This window comes from Ptiloglossa arizonensis, chromosome 4, assembly GCF_051014685.1.
Source record: "Ptiloglossa arizonensis isolate GNS036 chromosome 4, iyPtiAriz1_principal, whole genome shotgun sequence".
NCBI lineage: Eukaryota > Metazoa > Arthropoda > Insecta > Hymenoptera > Colletidae > Ptiloglossa > Ptiloglossa arizonensis.
Window position 1 is genome coordinate 20,133,874 of NC_135051.1, and position 19,203 is coordinate 20,153,076.

Sequence of the window (19,203 nt, forward strand, 5' to 3'; positions counted from 1 at the left end):
AGATTCTTCGAAAATCGAGTCGAGCGAGACCGTTCACAAATATACAGACAGCTTTGGTGACACTTTAATGGTCAAATAGTTGTGCAATAATAATTGGAACATTTAAGAGTAGGCAATACAGTTTTCAATAAATAAGACAAATATAGAACCCTGTAGAGTAAATTACTTCCGCGAGAAGATTCAATTATTTTGTTCGTAAGTTACATTCATGAGAATATGGACCTACTCGCCATCTTGGAATCTTAATTATCGTAGAAAGTACAAGAGTATCGTCTAACCGCAAGAAGAAGACTGAGTGTTTACATCACAGCTCTAGTTTCCAGTCTACCAGTTCCCCCACCACTGTACGCATTGTCGCTATTGGCCGGTGTCGATCTTCGTCACCGCCCTCGGGGGGAGGAGCTAGTAGACTGTGAACCAGAGTGGGGATGGAAACACTCATCGGTAATTTTCTCGTAGGTGGACAGTACATGTAAATCTTGTCAAATTCTATTTTTGTTTCAATCTTCAGAAATTGACGTTGTTTCTCCTTTCAAGCAATAGAAATTATTTTGATACGTTAAATTGGTCGAAGAGAAAATTCTATAAATTTAAGTTTCTTTCGATTCCCGTAGGGTAAGACTTTGTAAAAATTATGGAACACACCTCGCGTGCAATCGACACCAAGTATCCCATAGATGCTTTTCATAGTTTTTGTATTTTTTGCACGATATCTGGACACCTCCGGACACTTCCAAGGTTCGCTGGACAAATTCTCAGACAGACGGAGTTTCGTACGAGGTTCACGATCATTGCTACGAACACCGAAAAAAGGTTCGAGCGTTTCGCGGGAAAGAGGATTGCCAAAAAAAAAAAGAAAGAAAAAGAATGAAAATAAATTAATCACTTATTCGTGTCTCCAGTGTATTATCTATACGTGCATAGTTCGTCGCAACAGTGCTAAAGATTTTAGTGAGTGTATTTGTAACTGTAAGTATCTTAGGTAACGATTAATATAATATAATATATAAATATATATAATTATAAAATAAAGGTAGACATAAAGGAATGCCACTATACAAACAATGTATGGACAATAATAATATATAAGATCCTTAAATATATGGTTAAACGATCAGCATGATTATTCTTTGTTCAGAAATACGGTACTGTAGTGCTTGGTATGGTTATCCTTGAAAACTAAAAATGTTGTATCTCTGTAACGACTTTGGTAGTTTGTTCGTTTCTAAATGCTGGTGAAATTTTTCTAAATTGTTCGTCGAACTTTTATTTCAATTATTACATAAAAGAAACGTTACGTCGTAACGTTTAATAACAACTCTATTTTAATACCGTATCGTTAGGATATTTATAGTTGTGTCTGGACAATTTTCCAGTTATTTTGTATTAACAGTCGGTTTCATTCGGTCTCGTTCGGCTCACTGTTGCGTTTGTATTGTTTCTCGACGAGCAAAACCCTCTCGAGTCTCTCGGTCGCGATTCTCTCAATGTTCGCGAACAGTTCCGTGTGCACCGCGATGCATTTCCGGAAATCTCGACGATCCAATCGATACACCTCGCACACCTCGATCGCGATTACGCTCGCGACTCTTCTCTGATCGGGAACCAAAAGCGCCACCTCACCGAAATGCGCGCCATCTTCCAAGTGACAAATCTGAACGAATTACAATCACAGAAAATAGTCGTATAGTCAATTGGCCAAATTATTATCACATCGGTGAATTGGGTCAAATTTCCAAAACGAATTCTCCAAATGACATATCTATGTGGATCACAATGACGAAAAATAGTCGTATAGTCAGTGGATCAGTTGTGGATCAATTTGAATTTAACAAAATACTCGAGTTCGAATACTCGAGTTTGAATTCACGGGTTCGAATACTCGAGTTCGACTACTCGAGTTCGAACACTCGAGTTCGAATACTCGAGTTCGAATACTCGAGTTCGAATACTCGAGTTCGAATACTCGAGTTCAAATGCTTGAGTTCGACTACTCGAGTTCGACTACTCCAGTTCGAATACTCGAGTTTGAATTCTCGGGTTCGAATACTCGAGTTCGAATACTCGAGTTCGAATACTCGAGTATTTAAACAATATTTAAACCCTACTCGAATGGTAATCGAATACTTGAGTATTTATTCGTTATTCTGTCGAATACTTCCACATTGCAATATTCGAAACAATTTAAAAATTGAACGAGCACATACACGCCGTCCTCGAAGAGGTTAACCCAAATCTAAAGTTGTATTCTATCTATGGACACCAAAGTCGTTTAAAAAATTTCGTAATGGTTACCTCCTTCCCCATGTGAGTCAGCACAGAGACAGTCCCAGCCGATAGAAAGAACATGCAGTCACCATGAGCGCCAGCTTTCACGATTACGTCGTTCGGCAGGTACAGTTCGAACTTTAGATTCTTCACGATCATTCGCAGAATGTGTTTTGGCAAGGTGTTGAAGATTGCCACGTTTTTGACCAAACGATGACTCGACTGGAGCGCAATTTCCTGACGCAGTGATTCTGTAACATCGTAAGATGTTTGTAGAAACATTGAAAACCAGATCGAATAGAACTATGTACTGTGCGGAGTTGAGAAGTTGACATCTGGAGGAAATTGTGAATAGTTTTGGGTTAGACGTTTCAGTCAACTTTCGAAGACCTACGATCAAGCAAACATCCTTCGACCTCATTACACAAATATCCTCATACATTCTAATTAATTCAGAAGTCATCTTTCCAGCTTAGAGCTATACATTACCTGAGAGGTTCGCCAGAAGCGATTTCTCGTGGAAGTAGCTGTTCCTGAAACGATACTGATAGTACGCCAGAAGACGATTCTTCATGTGCAAGGGCAGTTGCTTATGTCTCGCGTAAGCAACCACTTGGTTCATGATTACTAGAAATTTCGTTTTGGACGCCATTCTTCCTGCCTTTATTTGAATTAGTATGACTGGAAACGATTGAAGCACGAAAATGATCGATTTAAAGGTACTTGTAGTCGAATAATATAAAGAAATTAATTTGAATTTAACAAAATACTCGAGTATTTAAATAGTATTCAAACCCTACTCGATTGGTAATCGAATATTTGAGTATTTGAATAGTATTCTGATACTCGATTATTCAAGTAGTATTCGAATACTCAAGTACTGTATATAGTATTCGAATACTCAGTACTGTATATACTATTCGAATACTCAATCACTGTATATAGTATTCGAATACTCAAGTACTGTATATAATATTGGAATACTCAATTACTGTATATAGTATTCGAATACTCAAGTACTGTATATAGTATTCAAATATTCAGGTATTTAAGTAGCATTTGAGTAGTATGTGATATCTTGACAGTAGGTTAATTACCCACGATTTTATATCGCAACAAATAATTTTTAGAATTCTTGCGCGATATATTTAGAAAAAATAAAGTTCGACTCGTGCAAGAATTCACCTATTACATAACACGCGAACAATGTACCCATCACCATTAAGATGGTACTCAGTATAAGAAGTCCATCTGTTTCTGGCAAGTATAATCCATAACCAGCAGCTGAAAGTTTTCCGATGACCATGAAAAGCGAGTGCAAGAATCTAAACAGTACAGTGGCGCTCATTGATCCTAGCATCCAACACTCGGTACACTTCTGTGAAGCAAACACTAGTATAATTAAATTTCCACAGCTTTGTGCAAATAACTTTTAATTATTTTAATTCGTAATAATCGTGTAACTATTGTACGAGAAACGATTGCTTACTTCTGGCACCGTGTTTTGAAAATGGAGGACCAAAACAGGTATCAAGTAGCACATACAAGAAAACCAGAACATCAAGTAAAAACCAAACATCAGCATGGTTAACATTTGGTAGTAAAAATGCATTATATCGAAATACTAAAATAAAAGAAATATATAAATATAATGTATATATAAATATAATTATATTTACCGATATTGTGTATTTTTAAAATAATAAATCAGTACCGATTGTAAACAACAAGTACCAATCTAACAGTACCCATTTAAGTATCGATGTATTAGAGATTTTTATCCTACTGTTATTCGATATAATTTATTAAACTTCTCGCCTTATTTTTGTTAAAAAAAAAAACAGTATTTTCGAAAAATAGAGGAAGAGTTAGCAAGCTTCGAAAAATTAAACATGTTGAAGTAATTAATATCGCGTGCAATTGAAACAACGAACACCCAATCGAGTTCGATAGACGTTCGTAGAATACAATTTTACCGTGAACAATTCGTAAATTTTGAAATTGATGGAGCCGTAACGCAACAGCTTCAAAAGTGGCAGAAGATTTATCAAAACGACAATGTGATTGGACTCCTCTCCTGGTGTTCGCCGCCATGACAGTGTTATACGGTCCCATGGCAGCGATGAAAGAATATCCACTAAGAGGAAGCCACAAAGGTAATGTCTATGATGGAAATAATTGTGTTTAAGTAAAAGTTAACTAATTTAAAGAAAGAAAAAAAAAGAAAAAAAATGAAACAGAGAATTAAACTGAGAATGGTGGAAAAAAATGAATGATTAATTTGAGCAGTTTACTCGAATGAGTAGTTTACTAAAATGGACAATATTTTCTGCAGTAAACAATATTTGTTTCAGTAACAAATAAAAGTTACCGAATATACCGAGCAACACTTTCTTCGGCGATAAATAAAATATTAATCGTGGTAATAAAATACAAGGTACTTTAATATCTTCCATGGTTCCATCTCGATGATCCTGCTTTTTCGATCATTGTAACCTGTGACACAGTTGAATATTATGTCCAACCAACAGAACGCGTAAACGAAAAGATTCCATTCATCCATATAGATACCATCGTGGGCCATCACAATGAAGCAGATCAAGAATGGGATAGTCAGAAATGCTATCAAGTATATCACACTCATTATTACATCCCAGATGAACCTAAATATATTTTTAATTAAAAGAAAGAAACTTGAGAAATTATTTCACTGGAAAAATAAAATTCTTAACAATAGATAACAGCTAATAATATTCATACGAACGAAAAATAAATATATCGTAGTTCTGTAATTATATACGTTTAAAGGGTTACGAAATGTAAAATATTTTCACGATATTGTGGCACATTGAACGACACGATTATGTATGAAAGAAATTCAAGAAATTCCGAGTGTAGGGACCATGATCGATAAATTTATTTTCACGCGATATTCAAACACCTAAAGAGGCTAAAAGGGTGTATGATCCAGGGATGTGCTAGAGTTTCGTGTCTCCTTCTCTCAGCAGACAGAGCTGCCCAGTTGTCGAAGAATATTCTTGACCTTGGTGTTTTTCCACTGGCCTTGATCAGATTCGTCCACACCTGACTTAAAGTTAACTTCTTCAAGTTTATTAAAGAAGTAAATCGACCTTCGTTTCCAAAGATATGTGGCAATTCACACACGTGTTCCTCCATGTTTGAAATGTTCTCGGTCCCTTAACCTTTGTTCGGAAATTTATAATTAAAATTCGAATTTTCAATCGTGAGACAATATTTAAATTTAATAGAGAAATATGATATTTTCTTACCACCTCGAACGCGTTTATTCGATCTTTCTGTTCCTTTTACAGTATTTTTTTAATCAAAAATACTCTGCAGGGATGTTCTGCGAATTACGATCGGAAGTTTGTCAAATTTAATTATCGATTTGAATTTGAACGAACATGGACAGGATGGTAATAAACGTGGTGCACGAGATAGTGAACTGTCGTTTATTAAAAAATTGTCGACGATAAAAAATATACCCAATCGCGTCCCTCGTCATTGCAGTACAATAAACGTCTATGAACTAAGGTACAAGTATACAAACGAGTGCGTTCTATTACTTGTATTTACAAAGTGCATACCGTGTGACAATGGTTTGTTGGCTCGCTGGAATCTTGGTAAATGAACATGTGACAATTTGTGCGTGTATCAATCGCCCGGATCAACTATCGTCATTGACAAACTAGAACCACGGGTGGGACAACGAAACACTGTGGTGACTGTGAGCTGGAATTGGGAGAAAACGAAATACTTTTGTTAACCCTCCAACTGGTTTTGTTCTTGATCAGTTACGAAGTTTTGGAATTTTACAAATGTTCCATTAAAGCAATCGAAACATTAAAATATCGTCGATTAAATATTTATGCGTTTAGCCTTTACTTAAAATGAATCTAAAAATTTGGGTTCCTCGGATGTGTATATTTTATTTGCAAATGAAATATTTGAAAGCTTTTAAATAATTATATATTGAAACTTCTTGGTGTCTAGAATCCTAAATTTCTAAATGTTCGACAAATTTCAATTTTTAAAATTACTTTACGCGAAGTAAAGTGTTCTTGAATGGCAAAGTTGACAACAAATAGAACATTCAGGAACAATTCTTCAACCGACGATATCGTAGAAATTAATATTTTCTATTCAGAAATTCAATTCTCTCGATTTACCTCGTCGGAGGGTTAAATGGTACTAGAAAATCGTTAAAAAAGTAACAGCTACTCAATTAATTTAACTTCAACTATCAGTCTTCCCGGATATTCCTGTTTGTCGTTTAGTATATCTTCTAATTGGTTAAAAAAATACGACCCTTAGATGTGTTCTTCGTCGCTCGTTTACAATAACATTAATATCGTTTGAGCCGCGATCGTAAAAAAGATCGATGCAACCAGCCATTGGCGTAACCAGAAATTTCTTCAATTTATTTCTGTACACGTTCCTTAAAATTTCGTTCGATATAAACAAAAAAGAATTAAACGTTCCAGCACAGCCTTCGGAGAATTATTTATTCGCAGCAAAAATTACTGATAAATAAATATTGCTCCAAAGGCTACATAAAAATTTTTCACTCCTATTCGATAAAGAGTTTTGTATATCTACAATTGGTAAATATTGAAAAGAAATTTTCCCATTCTTTCGTTAAAGGAGAGGGAAGGGGACTACGAGTCAGCGTGTTCTCCTTGGTCGAAAAATTCGCGGGAAAAATTCCGTTTCGAAGAACTGCGTCGCTGAAACTTTGAGATATGTCGGGATGCGCGCGCCGAACCGACACGACTGGGCAGTTTTTCGCAATTTTCTTGAAAAGTAGCGCGACGACCCCCATTTTTCTTGGTATCTACGTGATCCTGGCAATATCCCCTACACGGAGCGATAGTTTTTACCCCGTTCGGAGCAATTTTATTTCGCGAAGCGACGTAACCGAGAAAATACTAGGAATTAACGAAAAATTTCGAGGTGCGCGCGCCGAACCGACACAACCGGCTGGTTTCTCGCGATTTTCTCGATGAATAGCGCGACGATCATCACCTTTCTTGGCACTTATGCGATCTTGGGGAGGATCTCTATAGAAGGTGAGTAGAGGGGGCGAAAAGGCAGATACTGGTTGCGCTACGTTAATACTATAGGTCAGTCGGGGCGACAATGTGCACAATTTGCAAGCAAATCGCATCGACCCTCTTACGATCGCAATTCACGTGGCTACAAAATGGTGGTGCTACCCCCATCGATCGATGATTACACAAATGCTTCGCGGCGTTACGGTGACTTTCATGTTACGTCTACTGGTACAAACATCGAATTGTATATATTTAACAATCACTCTATTGAGGCCAGGGTATTTTTGTGTGTATATATATATACTCTATATATACGTATAAATAATTAGCGCGAAATCCACTCGATCTTGGACGAAAATCCAATCTTCGCTATTTCGATTCTCGCAAGACGAGATTGCTTCGTCCCTTACAAGAATTATCTAATTGTCCGTTAACATCTCGCGTCACATTGAATTGTCAAACTGTCAACACCCGAGTGGACTTAAATTTTGATAAATTTTTGAAAAGTCATGGAAAAAATCGATTGAACGAGATTATTATCATAGTAATATCGAGCAATTATTTGTACTAAACACCAGACCCGGATCAGGGTCGCAGTGTAAATTCGAGAATAGTGATTGACTATTCGAGATGATGGAAAATTGAAAAAATTTGGAAACTAATCCACGTGATCCCGAAACGTAATTTCGAAGAATTATTCGACACGCAAAGTTACAATTACTTTTGCGTCATTAAAGTGATTGATATAATAATTGAAAAAAAAAAGAGAAATTAATGTAACAAATATACTTCGTTTATATTTTATAAATATACAAAGTGTCCAACAGTTTTCTATACGAACTTTTGCTATATACATCGTTAAAATATTATCAACATTCTACTTTTAAATAACGAATAAATGTTTACACAGGCGGGTAAATATTCATTCGTTACGCGAACGACGACACTGTTACCTCGAAGCTCGTTTAAAATACTTATTATTTCGTAGAAATCGATATTTCGGTCGCTTCGAGATAACATTGTGGGAAATGAAAGAGTAAAGTGTTATTTCGAACAGTGCTTTCTTATTTCCATTCCAAACAAAATTCCTCCACCTGTGCCAGGTACTTCGTCATCGAAAACGAGTACCCTCGCTTTCTACAACATTTCCCAAGATATACACCGTTTTAACAAAAAAAAAAAAAAAAACAAACAGTTCCATCGAAAAAGCAACCCTGTAAGGGACGATCGTAATCCCGAATCCGAACACGAGTCTCGCTACGTCCGCGGTACAACAATTATCCTAGAACTCCAGTAACACGACTAGCCCTCGAACGTGACACGTACTGTATAGAGCTCCAAAGAATGCCCCTGAGTGACGTCCACAAATAGAAATCCTTGCTCCGTAGCTCTGTATCATTCTCGTCCATAAATTTAGTTCCCGCGATAGAAATACTATCCAGTGTCTACGATTAACTCTACCGATCGTTAAATTCACGCGATTCACACACCCGATCGTTTCTTTATCTTGAAAAAATTCTACACCCGAACCGCCCGCCAAGAACCATTCACCCCGGCTCTCCGGTATACTTGGAACGATATGAAATGTACGAAATCGTTACAAAATCGTCTACAAACGCTATGAAATATTCTCTCGGTAACCGTCGCTACCGTCTAGTTATTATTATTATTATTACGTTCGTGTATTACAAACGGTGGAATTAAATTAACTTGTGCTTGAACCGCGACGAACCTACGAACGACCATCGCGCGTGGATGGTACCCGGAGCTCTCTCGTCAAAATACGAACTTCAAAAAATGAACGAACGCGCGTGTCCTTGAACGCTTCAGGGTAAATCCTGAGAACACAGTTGCTGCGGATCACCCGTTGGATCCATCCGCCCCACGTCAACGGTACTCGTCTCTGTTCTCTTCTTTTAAATTGGGGGTGAGGGGGTGGGGGGAGGGAGGGACAGCGGTGGCCCTTTGTGACGTTTTCGAAACCGATTTTACACGTCGATGCCGAGCAGCTCCCTGCTGTCGGCCCTCGACAGTCGACGACGTAAACTGCGACGACGGAACTCCTTCCATCAGACGGATGCGCGTTTCACGCGGAGCCCGGCAGAGGTCGGTGGCCTGTACCCTTGGTAACCCTGATCGAGTAGCTCGGAGTTCGCTGGTCTGAGACACGTGCACGAGCACACGCTCACGCAGTCGTCCGTATCGTGGACTATCGGCACGTGACCGGCCAATAGTTTACCGTTCACGGCGACCACCTCGCCGTCCAGGGTGAGAACGTGGTGCGATGCCGGCTGGAGCTCGTTGTCCTCGCGGCGCGCGTCCCCCGTGTTCCTGTTCAAGGGAAACGAGCGATTAGAGAGGCTCAGAATCGATGGAACGCGACACGGTGTAGTCGGAGAGGTTCGATTCGTTGAGAGCTCACTGGTGGACGAATTGGGGTAGAACGAGAAATTGTAGGTTGGGGCTGTAGAGTGGGAGGTGGTATGGTAAAGAAGTTTCATTCGTTGAGAGCTCACTGGTGGACGAATTGGAGTAGAGTGAACGAGAAATGGTAAATAGGGGCGGTAGAGTGGGAGGTGCTACGGTCAAGAAGTTTAATTCGTTAAGAGCTCAATGTCTATAGAATAGGGGAGAGCAGGAGTGAAGTACAAATGATAGAAAGTATTGGTAAAATGTGATGTGGTACGACCGAAGAAGTGTAATTCGTTAAGAGCTCACTGGTGGACGAATTGGTAGAGTGAACGAGAAATAGTAAATAGGATCGGTAAAATGTGACGTGGTACGACCGAAGAAGTTTAATTCGTTAAGAGCTTACCGGTGTATGAAATAGGGGAGAGCAGGAGTGAAGTACAAATAATAGAAAGTATTGGTAAAATGTAACGTGGTATGACCGGAGGAAGTTTAATTTGTTAAGAGCTCACAGAGTGTACGAATTCGGGTAGAGTAAACGAGAAACGGTAAATAGGGGCGGTAGAGTGGGACGTGGTACGGTCAAGAAGTTTAATTCGTTAAGAAATCGCAGGTGTATGGAATGGAGGAGAGCAGGAGTGAACTGCAAATGATAAGAAGTATTGGTAAAATGTAACGTAATACGACCGAAGAAGTTTAATTTGTTAAGAGCTCACGAAGTGTACGAATTCGAGTAGAATGAACTAGAAATGGTAGGTAGGGTCTATAAATGTGACGTGGTACGGTCAAGAAGTTTAATTCGTTAAGAGATCGCAGGTGTATGGAATAGAGGAATGCAGGAGTGAACTGTAAATGATAGAAAGTGTTGGTGAAATGTGACGTGGTACGACCGAAGAAGTTTAATTCGTTAAGAGCTCGCGGATACATGAAATAGAGAAGCACAGGGGTGAATAAAAAATGTTAGGGACAGTCGATAAAAGGTGACGTGGTATGATTTGTAAAGTTGAATTCGTTAAGAGCTCGCTACTCAAGGGAGGAGTAAAGGAGAGCGATACAAAGAAGAGACTGTGGAATACTTATTAAGTCCGAGTTAGAAGAATTAAAATTCTTTCTTTTTGTATGGTGAGACGCAGCCAAATATTTTTTTTTTAAGATTTTGACCAAAGATGTAAAGAATTACTGTACTTTGTCGACAACTTTTCGTCCATTATATCTTCATTTCGTGAAAAAATACTAGTACTTTTCTCCACTCTTTCTTTATAGGAAAATTAAATTTTATTATGAAAGAGAATCTTTACGTTCACTTCGTAGGAAAGTTAAATGGGCTAACGGGCACAGAAGCCGATATAAAAATCACATTTTCGATATGACCTACATTCACAATGAGCTTCTTAGTAGGCTATGGATCGCGATAAGGGAACACGCGCACACAGAGATTCTTGAATGAAAAAAACGTGTACTTACATTGTCATAAAACGGAGCACCAACAAGTTTATGCTGGCAGCGACGACTGCTAAGCCGAATAAAATGAAGACTAAACTTAAGGCCACGTATCCAGGTTTGTTGGAAAGTGCATGGTCGTTCTGCAATGTTTGCGAATAAAAATGATCAGTTTCTCAATTATGTACACTTCCACCACTCAACGAAATCAATTCAAAGAACAGAATAAGGATACAGAATTTTCCAAGAATTTGAAAACAAAATTCTAAACTTTCAATTTATTTCACTTGAATAAATTCAAGATCGTTGATTCATTTCCGATTAACGAATCCAAGATCTACGATTTGTTTCGGGTCAATGAATTTGAAGTCGTATATTAATTTCTTTTCCTCTTATAAATTTCACACAAATGATTCATTCGAGTAACACAACTCTCGAAAGATATACGTATGAAAATCGATTGAAATTTACCTGAAGAGCGACGTAATCACCGAAACCAATAGTGGTCAGTGTCACGAAGCAGTAATAGAAGCTGTCGAAGTAGCTCCAACCCTCGTAACGCGAAAACACAGCTGCTCCGGTGGTGATTATTATACTCGAGAGCATACCAGTAGCGAGCATGAGATTCATTTCGGTCGCCTCTGTTTTCTTACATCGTAGATACGACTTTGCTCGTTTGATCACGACAGAAGCGAACTTGTTCAAACGTTCACCGATGCTCTGGAACATCACGAGCCCCAGGGGGATTCCCACCATGGCGTACGCCATGCAAAACGCTTTCCCGCCTATGGTGACTGGAGTCGAGTGTCCATAGCCTCAAAACGTAAGGGAAAATGGTAATGAAGCATAAGAAGAACTGTCAAAATCGAATGAAAAATTTCTAAATAATTTAAACAACAAATTATCGAACGAGAGATCGTTCGATCTCTCTATGAATTTATTTTCAAATGAAAATCGAATTTATTACGAAGGGAAGAGTAGAAAAACTACGAAAAGAAAAATTATAAAAATATTATTCCCTACATCCAAGAATATTGTAACATTGTAACGTGGATTTAGATAAAGTTCCCCAAACGTTATTTTCTATTTCGAACGATTACACAATGTTAAGATATAAACGCGGGAAAAATTTCAAAAGCATTATTTTTTACTTTTAACAATTATACAATTCCGGTGCTAAGACGTAAATTAGTAGCGAAAAACAAAATTGTAGAATAATAATTTCTACTTTCGTTCAAAACTCAATTCGTTGTGTCTCACGTTTCACTGTTTCTACTTAATTATTTTACAAATCGCGCTGTACGTTAATTTTACACGTAATAATAATACTGTGTTTGACAGTATACTCTATTAGTAACAAATCTATATTTTCCATCGTCCGTAAGGTCTCATAAAAATTGCACGCGTTACAAAAAAGGTTTCTCGAAATAGCAAGGGTAGTGCATAACATTATCGCAGACTTTAAATTCCAAGGTTGTGCCTCGATATCGATTAAGCGCGGTATATTTAAATTTCGACCCACGTACCCTCGCGTTCGGTATGTTTTTCCGTGAAAACGCGGTGGAATAATTTTACCAGCCCCCTCCCCCTTCCCCACGAGGTGAAAACGTGCAACTTACCAATCATAGCAAGTACAAGAGTGGCGAAATAAAAGGCACCCGCGAATTTCCATTGTGGGCCCGCCTTGTGCGGTTTGTTCTCTATAATAACGATCTCCAGCATCCTGTAATCCTCCTGCGTGATGTTGTACTTCTTCATCATGCTCCGACGAACCTCTGAAGCGACGAACGTAACACGTGAACGACACACGACAACGATCACGATTCGTCGATATACAAAAACCACGTTTCCCTAATTGTCACTCCGACGATCGACCGGTCACGCGCGCGGAACCACTCGAAAACAACATCAAATCAAAAAAAAAAAAAAGAAGAAAAAACAGAACGATTCAAACATCCTAAACGACAATTTTCTATTATTAGAATAATAGAAAATACTCACTGTACAAATTTCTAAAACTAAGAAAAAAAAAAGAAAAAAAAACACTTCCAAGCTTACAAAGCTTACCAAGCTTTTGCAAGTTCGCGTCAACGCGAAAGATAGTTCAATTTCCATACTGTTTAATTCCAGATCGTAATTTCTGTTCGCAGAAAAATACATATTTCCAAAGAGTTCGGAAGCTCCACGATTTAATTTGCAAATTTAATCCCAATTCATCGATAAAGACGCAAACTTTCACTTTGAAAATTTCCCCAAAATAATTTTACTACCCCCTCCCCCACACTTCGGCTCTCCCTCCTTCTTTTTGTTTTCTTTTTTCAAAAGGAACTCACCGGAGAGAAACTCCCAACGCTTCCTCTCCGTGTTCGACTCGAGCGCGTCGAACACCGCCGCTCCGATCAGCAGATACGTGAAGGTGCACACTACCAGAGACAGGGTCCTGACATTCTGCCTCTTCATCTTCGCGGTCTGAGAGCCGCGGTGAGCGTCGCCACGTCGTTAACCGGGGAACTCGTCGCAAACAGTGGTGTATCCACGCGCTGGACCGTAGTGGGAACGATTGGTCAGGCCGCTACTCACTCGCGCCACTGGGAACCGTGACAGAGCCGTGACACCGGCGACATTTTCGTTACAGGACGCTAACGTGGGCACCGCGACACGTTCGCAGGAACGTTTCGTGGTAAACCGTCGAGACGCGTGACACGATCCACGAAGGCCAACACCCACCGCGCCGCTCGCCGCTCGTTCCGACGCGACAGGATGAAGTATTGATCGTACACGGGCGTCGGGATAACCTCCATGGAAACACTACCGGTTCGCGGACCGACCAGACCGGCGATTGATAACACCGACTCGGTGAGGAACGTGACGATTTATCGTGCGTTGGCTGGATCAACGTGACGAGATTGGTTACGAAACTATTTGTTAGTCCTGGAGGATTATCAGGGAATCTCGAGAGTTGGGGATCTTTAGGTTGGAAAGATGTTCTGGAGATAGGGAGACCAGCTCTATTGGTAATAGAGATTCTTTGGAGAACTGGTAAGGGTGCAGAAGGAAAGATTGTTCGTGAAAGTAATTGTTAGCACCTGGAGGACTCTCAGGGAATTTTGAGAGTTGGAGTTCATGAGATTGGAAAGGATGTTCTGGAGATTGCGAGACCAGCGCTATTGGTAATAGAGATTCTTTGGAGAGCTGGTAAGGGTGAAATTATGGGTGCAAAAGGAAAGTAATTGTGAATCCTGGAGAATTATCAGAGAATCTCGAGAGTTGGCGATCTTTAGGTTGGAAAGATGTTCTGGAGATAGGGAGACCAGCTCTATTGGTAATAGAGATTCTTTGGAGAACTGGTAAGAGTGAAATGGTGGATGCAGAAGGAAAGATTGTTCGTGAAAGTAATTGTTAGCCCCTGGAGGATTATTAGGGAATCTCGAGAGTTGGCGATCTTTAGGTTGGAAAGGATGTTCTGGAGATAGCAAGACTAGTTCTATTGGTAACAGAGATTCTTTGGAGAGCAGGTAAGGGTGAGATTATGGGTGCAGAAGGAAAGATTGTTCGTGAAAGTAATTGTTATCACGTGGAGGATTATCAGGGAATTTTGAGAGTTGGAGTTCATGAGATTGGAAAGGATGTTCTGGAGATAGCAAGAGTAGTTCTATTGGTAACAGAGATTATTTGGAGAGCAGGTGAGGGTGAGATTATGGGTGCAGAAGGAAAGATTGTTCGTGAAAGTAATTGTGAATTCTAAAGGATTATCAGGAAATCTTGAGAGTTGATGCTCTTGAGATTGGGTCAAAGTTGAAAGGGATGTCCTAAAGATAGTGAGACCAGCTCTATTGGTAATAGAGATTCTTTGGAGAGCAGGTAAGGGTGAGATTATGGGTGCAGAAGAAAAGTAATTGTCAGTCCTGGAGGATTATCAGGGAATCTTGAGAGTTGACGATCTTGGAATTGGATCGAATTTAAAAAAGATGTAAAGATAGGGAGACCAGGTATTGGTAATAGAGGAAAGATTATTCGTATAAGTATTATAATTGATAGTTGACTTCCTTGAGATTGCATTGAAGTTTGTAAAAGATATTTTTGGGTGGAGGAACATTAGAATATTGTCAATCTTATCATAGTAAACCCTAAAGGTAGGGGTTTGAAATTATTCACTCCCTGAAATCCAAAAAGAAAATATACAATAGACTTAGTTTAGAATGAAAGAACGTTATGTGACTCAAGTCAGAGTCTTGAGTGGTTTCGGTACCAACGATATCGATTTAGAATAGATTAAGATTACAGCGCTATTAGCGGTGAGAATTAAAACGAACAACTTCGAAAATATGTTTGTCTCGGGACACATTCTAAGAATAAGCACCATCCATTTTCACGGATTGATACGAAGACAAAAACTAGAATATTTCAAATATTCGAGAACGAACATGGAATATGGAATACTTTAGCAAACTGCTACGAATATGCGAAATTAAGAATATTTTCTATGTTACGGTCAGCCATTTTGCTGACAATAGAAAGGGTTATGGGTGCTTGCGACGTACACCTCTTCGAGAAAACGAGTAAAAAAGAAGCTAATTCGATCACTATATTCTACCAAAAAGTATGTATATTAGTTAATACACAAATATTTATACCATGTATTTGTTAACAATATTATCGAAATGTATATTTATGCAATAAATAAAATATATTCAGTTTATTAAGCAAGAAGAAATATGAAATTACACTTAAGATACAGAACATAAAGAGTTGTGGAATTTTTAGTACCGTCACCTCGACCAACGTATTTTTCCAATACCAAAGTTACAAAATCAATGGAAAAGTTTTGTAAAATCTCTACCAATATTGATTCGTCGATTACTACAAGATGATTCCTACAAGAACAGCGAACTCTTCTTTCAGTAATATAAGCCCCACAACTAATCAAACTTATTTCTGATCGGAAGTTGACATCACACGAATCGGACTAAATATTTATTCATCATGGTAAATAAAAACTGTCATAGGACCATACTTTAAACAATTGTTAATAATGTCCTGGTATAAATAATGGCTTAAAATATCATTTCGTTGAAATATACTTTGTTCGCGATAGAATTTTTCATTGTTTCCATTCAGGTCCAACCGACATTGTCAAGGCTACACATATCAATTATCGATACACAAGTGTTCATAACGATGATTTTTCTATCTAGAAAAGCGATTAATTGAATTTCGGCGCTTTTAAGTAAAAAATACTACTTCTACGCGTATTGTGTAAATTATAAGAATTAAACAAATGTCAAATGAATGTATCTAATAAACAATTGTAACTTTCCATGCTTTAAAACTTTACGAAACATCTTTTTACTTCGAAGCTCGATCAAAATCAATCGCATTAGGCAAATCGATCATTTATAATGGATAAGTAAAATGCATATTGTAACATAAATGTTCGGAACATGCGTAAATGTTAATGACAATCGCGTAGAGCAACAAACAGTCACTGAAATCATTCGCCTCTACAGATTTCAGAATAACTTGATATTTATATATCATGATAAATGACAACTATCATAGGACCATACTTTAAACAATTATTAATAATGTCCTGGTATAAATAATGGTTTAAAATATCATTTCGTTGAAGTATTCTTCGTTCACGATAGAATTTTTCATTGTTTCCATTGAGGTACAACCGACATTGTCAAGGCTACTGATATCGATTATCGATTCACAAGTGTTTATCACGATGATTTTTCTATCTAAAAAAGCGATAAATTGAATTTCGACGCTTTTAAGTAAAAAATACAACTTTTACGCGCATTGTGTAAATTATAAGAATTAAACAAATGTTAAATTAATGTAACAAATAGACAATTATTCCTTTCCATGCTTCAAAACATTACGAAACACGTTTTACTTTGAATCTCGATCTAAATCAATTTCTATAAGTTCCTTCATCATTTTTAATTTGTAAATAAGATGCATATTGTTCGATTAATATTGGGAACATGCATAAATGTTAGTAACAATCGCGGAAATGAACAATCATTCACCGAAACCGTTCGCCTTCGCAGATTTCGCAATATCTTGATGTTTATTTATCATATTTATCAACAATCATCGTAGGACCGTAGATTAAACTATTATTAACAATGTTCTAGTATAAATAATGACTTAAAATATCATTTCGTTGAAATATTCTTTGTTCGCGAAGGAATTTTTCGCTGAGATCCAACTGACATTTTCAAGGCTACAGGTATCGATTATCGATTCACAAGTCTTCATCGCGATGATTTTTCTATCTAAAAAAGCGATTAATTGAATTTCGGCACTTTTATGTAAAAAACACAAGTTCTACGCGTATTGTGTAACTTATAAGAATTAAACAAATGTTAAATTAATGTAACTAACGAACAATTGTTAATTTCCATGCTTTAAAACTTTACGAAACACGTTGTACTTTGAATCTCGATCAAAATCAATTTTTATAAGTTACTTAATCATTTTTAATGCGTAAATAAGATGCACATTGTTCGATTAATATACGAACATGCATAAATGTTAGTAACAATCGCGGAGATAAACAAACATTCACCGAAACTGTTCGCCTTCGTAGATTTCGCAATATCTTGATATTTATTTATCATAATTATTAAAAACCGTCGTAGGACCATAGTTCAAACAATTATTAACATTATCCTAGTATAAATAATGAATTCAAATATCATTTCGTTGAAATATTCTTTGTTTGCGAAAGAATGTTTCCTTAAGATCCAACTGACATTCTCAAGGCTACACATATCGATTATCGATCATCACGATAATTTTTCTATTTAGAAAAGTGATTAAATGAATTTCGACACTTTAAACTAAAGAATACAACTTCTACGCGTATTGTGTAAATTATAAGAATTAAACAAATGTTAAACTAATGTATCTAATAAACAATTATTACTTTCCATGCTTTAAAACTTTACGAAACACGTTTTTACTACAAATATCGATCGAAATCAATTTCTATAAGTTACTTAATTATTTGTAATGCATAAATAACAAGCACATTGTTCGATAACATTGCAAACATGCGTAAATATTAATAACAATCGCGAAAATGAACAAACATTCACCGAAACCGTTCGCCTTCGCAGATTTTGCAATATCTTGATATTTATTTATCATAATTATTAAAAACCGTCGTAGGACCATAGTTCAACCAATTATTAACATTATCCTAGTATAAATAATGAATTAAAATATCATTTCGTTGAAATATTCTTTGTTTGCGAAAGAATGTTTCCTTAAGATCCAACTGACATTTTCAAAGCTACACATATCGATTATCGATCCTCACGATAATTTTTCTATTTAGAAAAGTGATTAAATGAATTTCGACACTTTTAACTAAAGAATACAATTTCTACGCGTATTGTGTAAATTATAAGAATTAAACAAATGTTAAACTAATGTATCTAATAAACAATTATTACTTTCCATGCTTTAAAACTTTACGAAACACGTTTTTACTACAAATATCGATCGAAATCAATTTCTATAAGTTACTTAATTATTTGTAATGCATAAATAACAAGCACATTGTTCGATAACATTGCAAACATGCGTAAATATTAATAACAATCGCGAAAATGAACAAACATTCACCGAAACCGTTCGCCTTCGCAGATTTTGCAATATCTTGATATTTATTTATCATAATTATTAAAAACCGTCGTAGGACCATAGTTCAACCAATTATTAACATTATCCTAGTATAAATAATGAATTAAAATATCATTTCGTTGAAATATTCTTTGTTTGCGAAAGAATGTTTCCTTAAGATCCAACTGACATTTTCAAGGCTACACATATCGATTATCGATCCTCACGATAATTTTTCTATTTAGAAAAGTGATTAAATGAATTTCGACACTTTTAACTAAAGAATACAACTTCTACGCGTATTGTGTAAATTATAAGAATTAAACAAATGTTAAACTAATGTATCTAATAAACAATTATTACTTTCCAT

General features: G+C 37.1%; 2 protein-coding genes across 2 annotated transcripts; both read right to left on the reverse strand.

Annotated features, from left to right (window-relative positions):
* Window positions 1-1,123: 1,123 nt before the first annotated feature.
* Window positions 1,124-5,445, reverse strand: LOC143146129 (potassium/sodium hyperpolarization-activated cyclic nucleotide-gated channel 1). Its single transcript, XM_076310138.1, has 12 exons — window positions 5,210-5,445; window positions 4,703-4,931; window positions 4,563-4,597; window positions 4,245-4,431; window positions 3,983-4,006; window positions 3,758-3,892; window positions 3,454-3,646; window positions 2,758-2,949; window positions 2,296-2,519; window positions 1,423-1,654; window positions 1,299-1,320; window positions 1,124-1,196 (listed from the first exon to the last, which is right to left on the reverse strand). The coding sequence occupies exons 1-12, from the start codon at window positions 5,443-5,445 to the stop codon at window positions 1,124-1,126; spliced, it is 1,782 nt and encodes a 593-aa protein (XP_076166253.1).
* Window positions 5,446-5,735: 290 nt separating this feature from the next.
* Task7 (TWIK-related acid-sensitive K[+] channel 7) lies at window positions 5,736-13,885 on the reverse strand. Its single transcript, XM_076308508.1, has 5 exons — window positions 13,526-13,885; window positions 12,812-12,967; window positions 11,664-12,007; window positions 11,217-11,335; window positions 5,736-9,674 (listed from the first exon to the last, which is right to left on the reverse strand). The coding sequence occupies exons 1-5, from the start codon at window positions 13,650-13,652 to the stop codon at window positions 9,413-9,415; spliced, it is 1,008 nt and encodes a 335-aa protein (XP_076164623.1). The 5' UTR covers window positions 13,653-13,885; the 3' UTR covers window positions 5,736-9,412.
* Window positions 13,886-19,203: the final 5,318 nt, after the last annotated feature.

Excerpts from the sequence above, each read along its gene's own strand:
- LOC143146129 (XM_076310138.1), bottom strand. The coding sequence starts at position 5,445 with ATGGAGGAACACGTGTGTGAATTGCCACATATCTTTGGAAACGAAGGT. Across the intron at positions 4,598-4,702 it reads GGAAGATATTAAAGTACCTT|AAAATATTGTCCATTTTAGT; the intron begins GTATTTTATTAC and ends TGTTTACTGCAG. Across the intron at positions 3,647-3,757 it reads TTCAAAACACGGTGCCAGAA|AAGTGTACCGAGTGTTGGAT; the intron begins GTAAGCAATCGT and ends TTTGCTTCACAG.
- Task7 (XM_076308508.1), bottom strand. The coding sequence starts at position 13,652 with ATGAAGAGGCAGAATGTCAGGACCCTGTCTCTGGTAGTGTGCACCTTC. Across the intron at positions 12,968-13,525 it reads GCGTTGGGAGTTTCTCTCCG|AGGTTCGTCGGAGCATGATG; the intron begins GTGAGTTCCTTT and ends TCGTCGCTTCAG. Across the intron at positions 11,336-11,663 it reads GTGATTACGTCGCTCTTCAG|AACGACCATGCACTTTCCAA; the intron begins GTAAATTTCAAT and ends CAAACATTGCAG.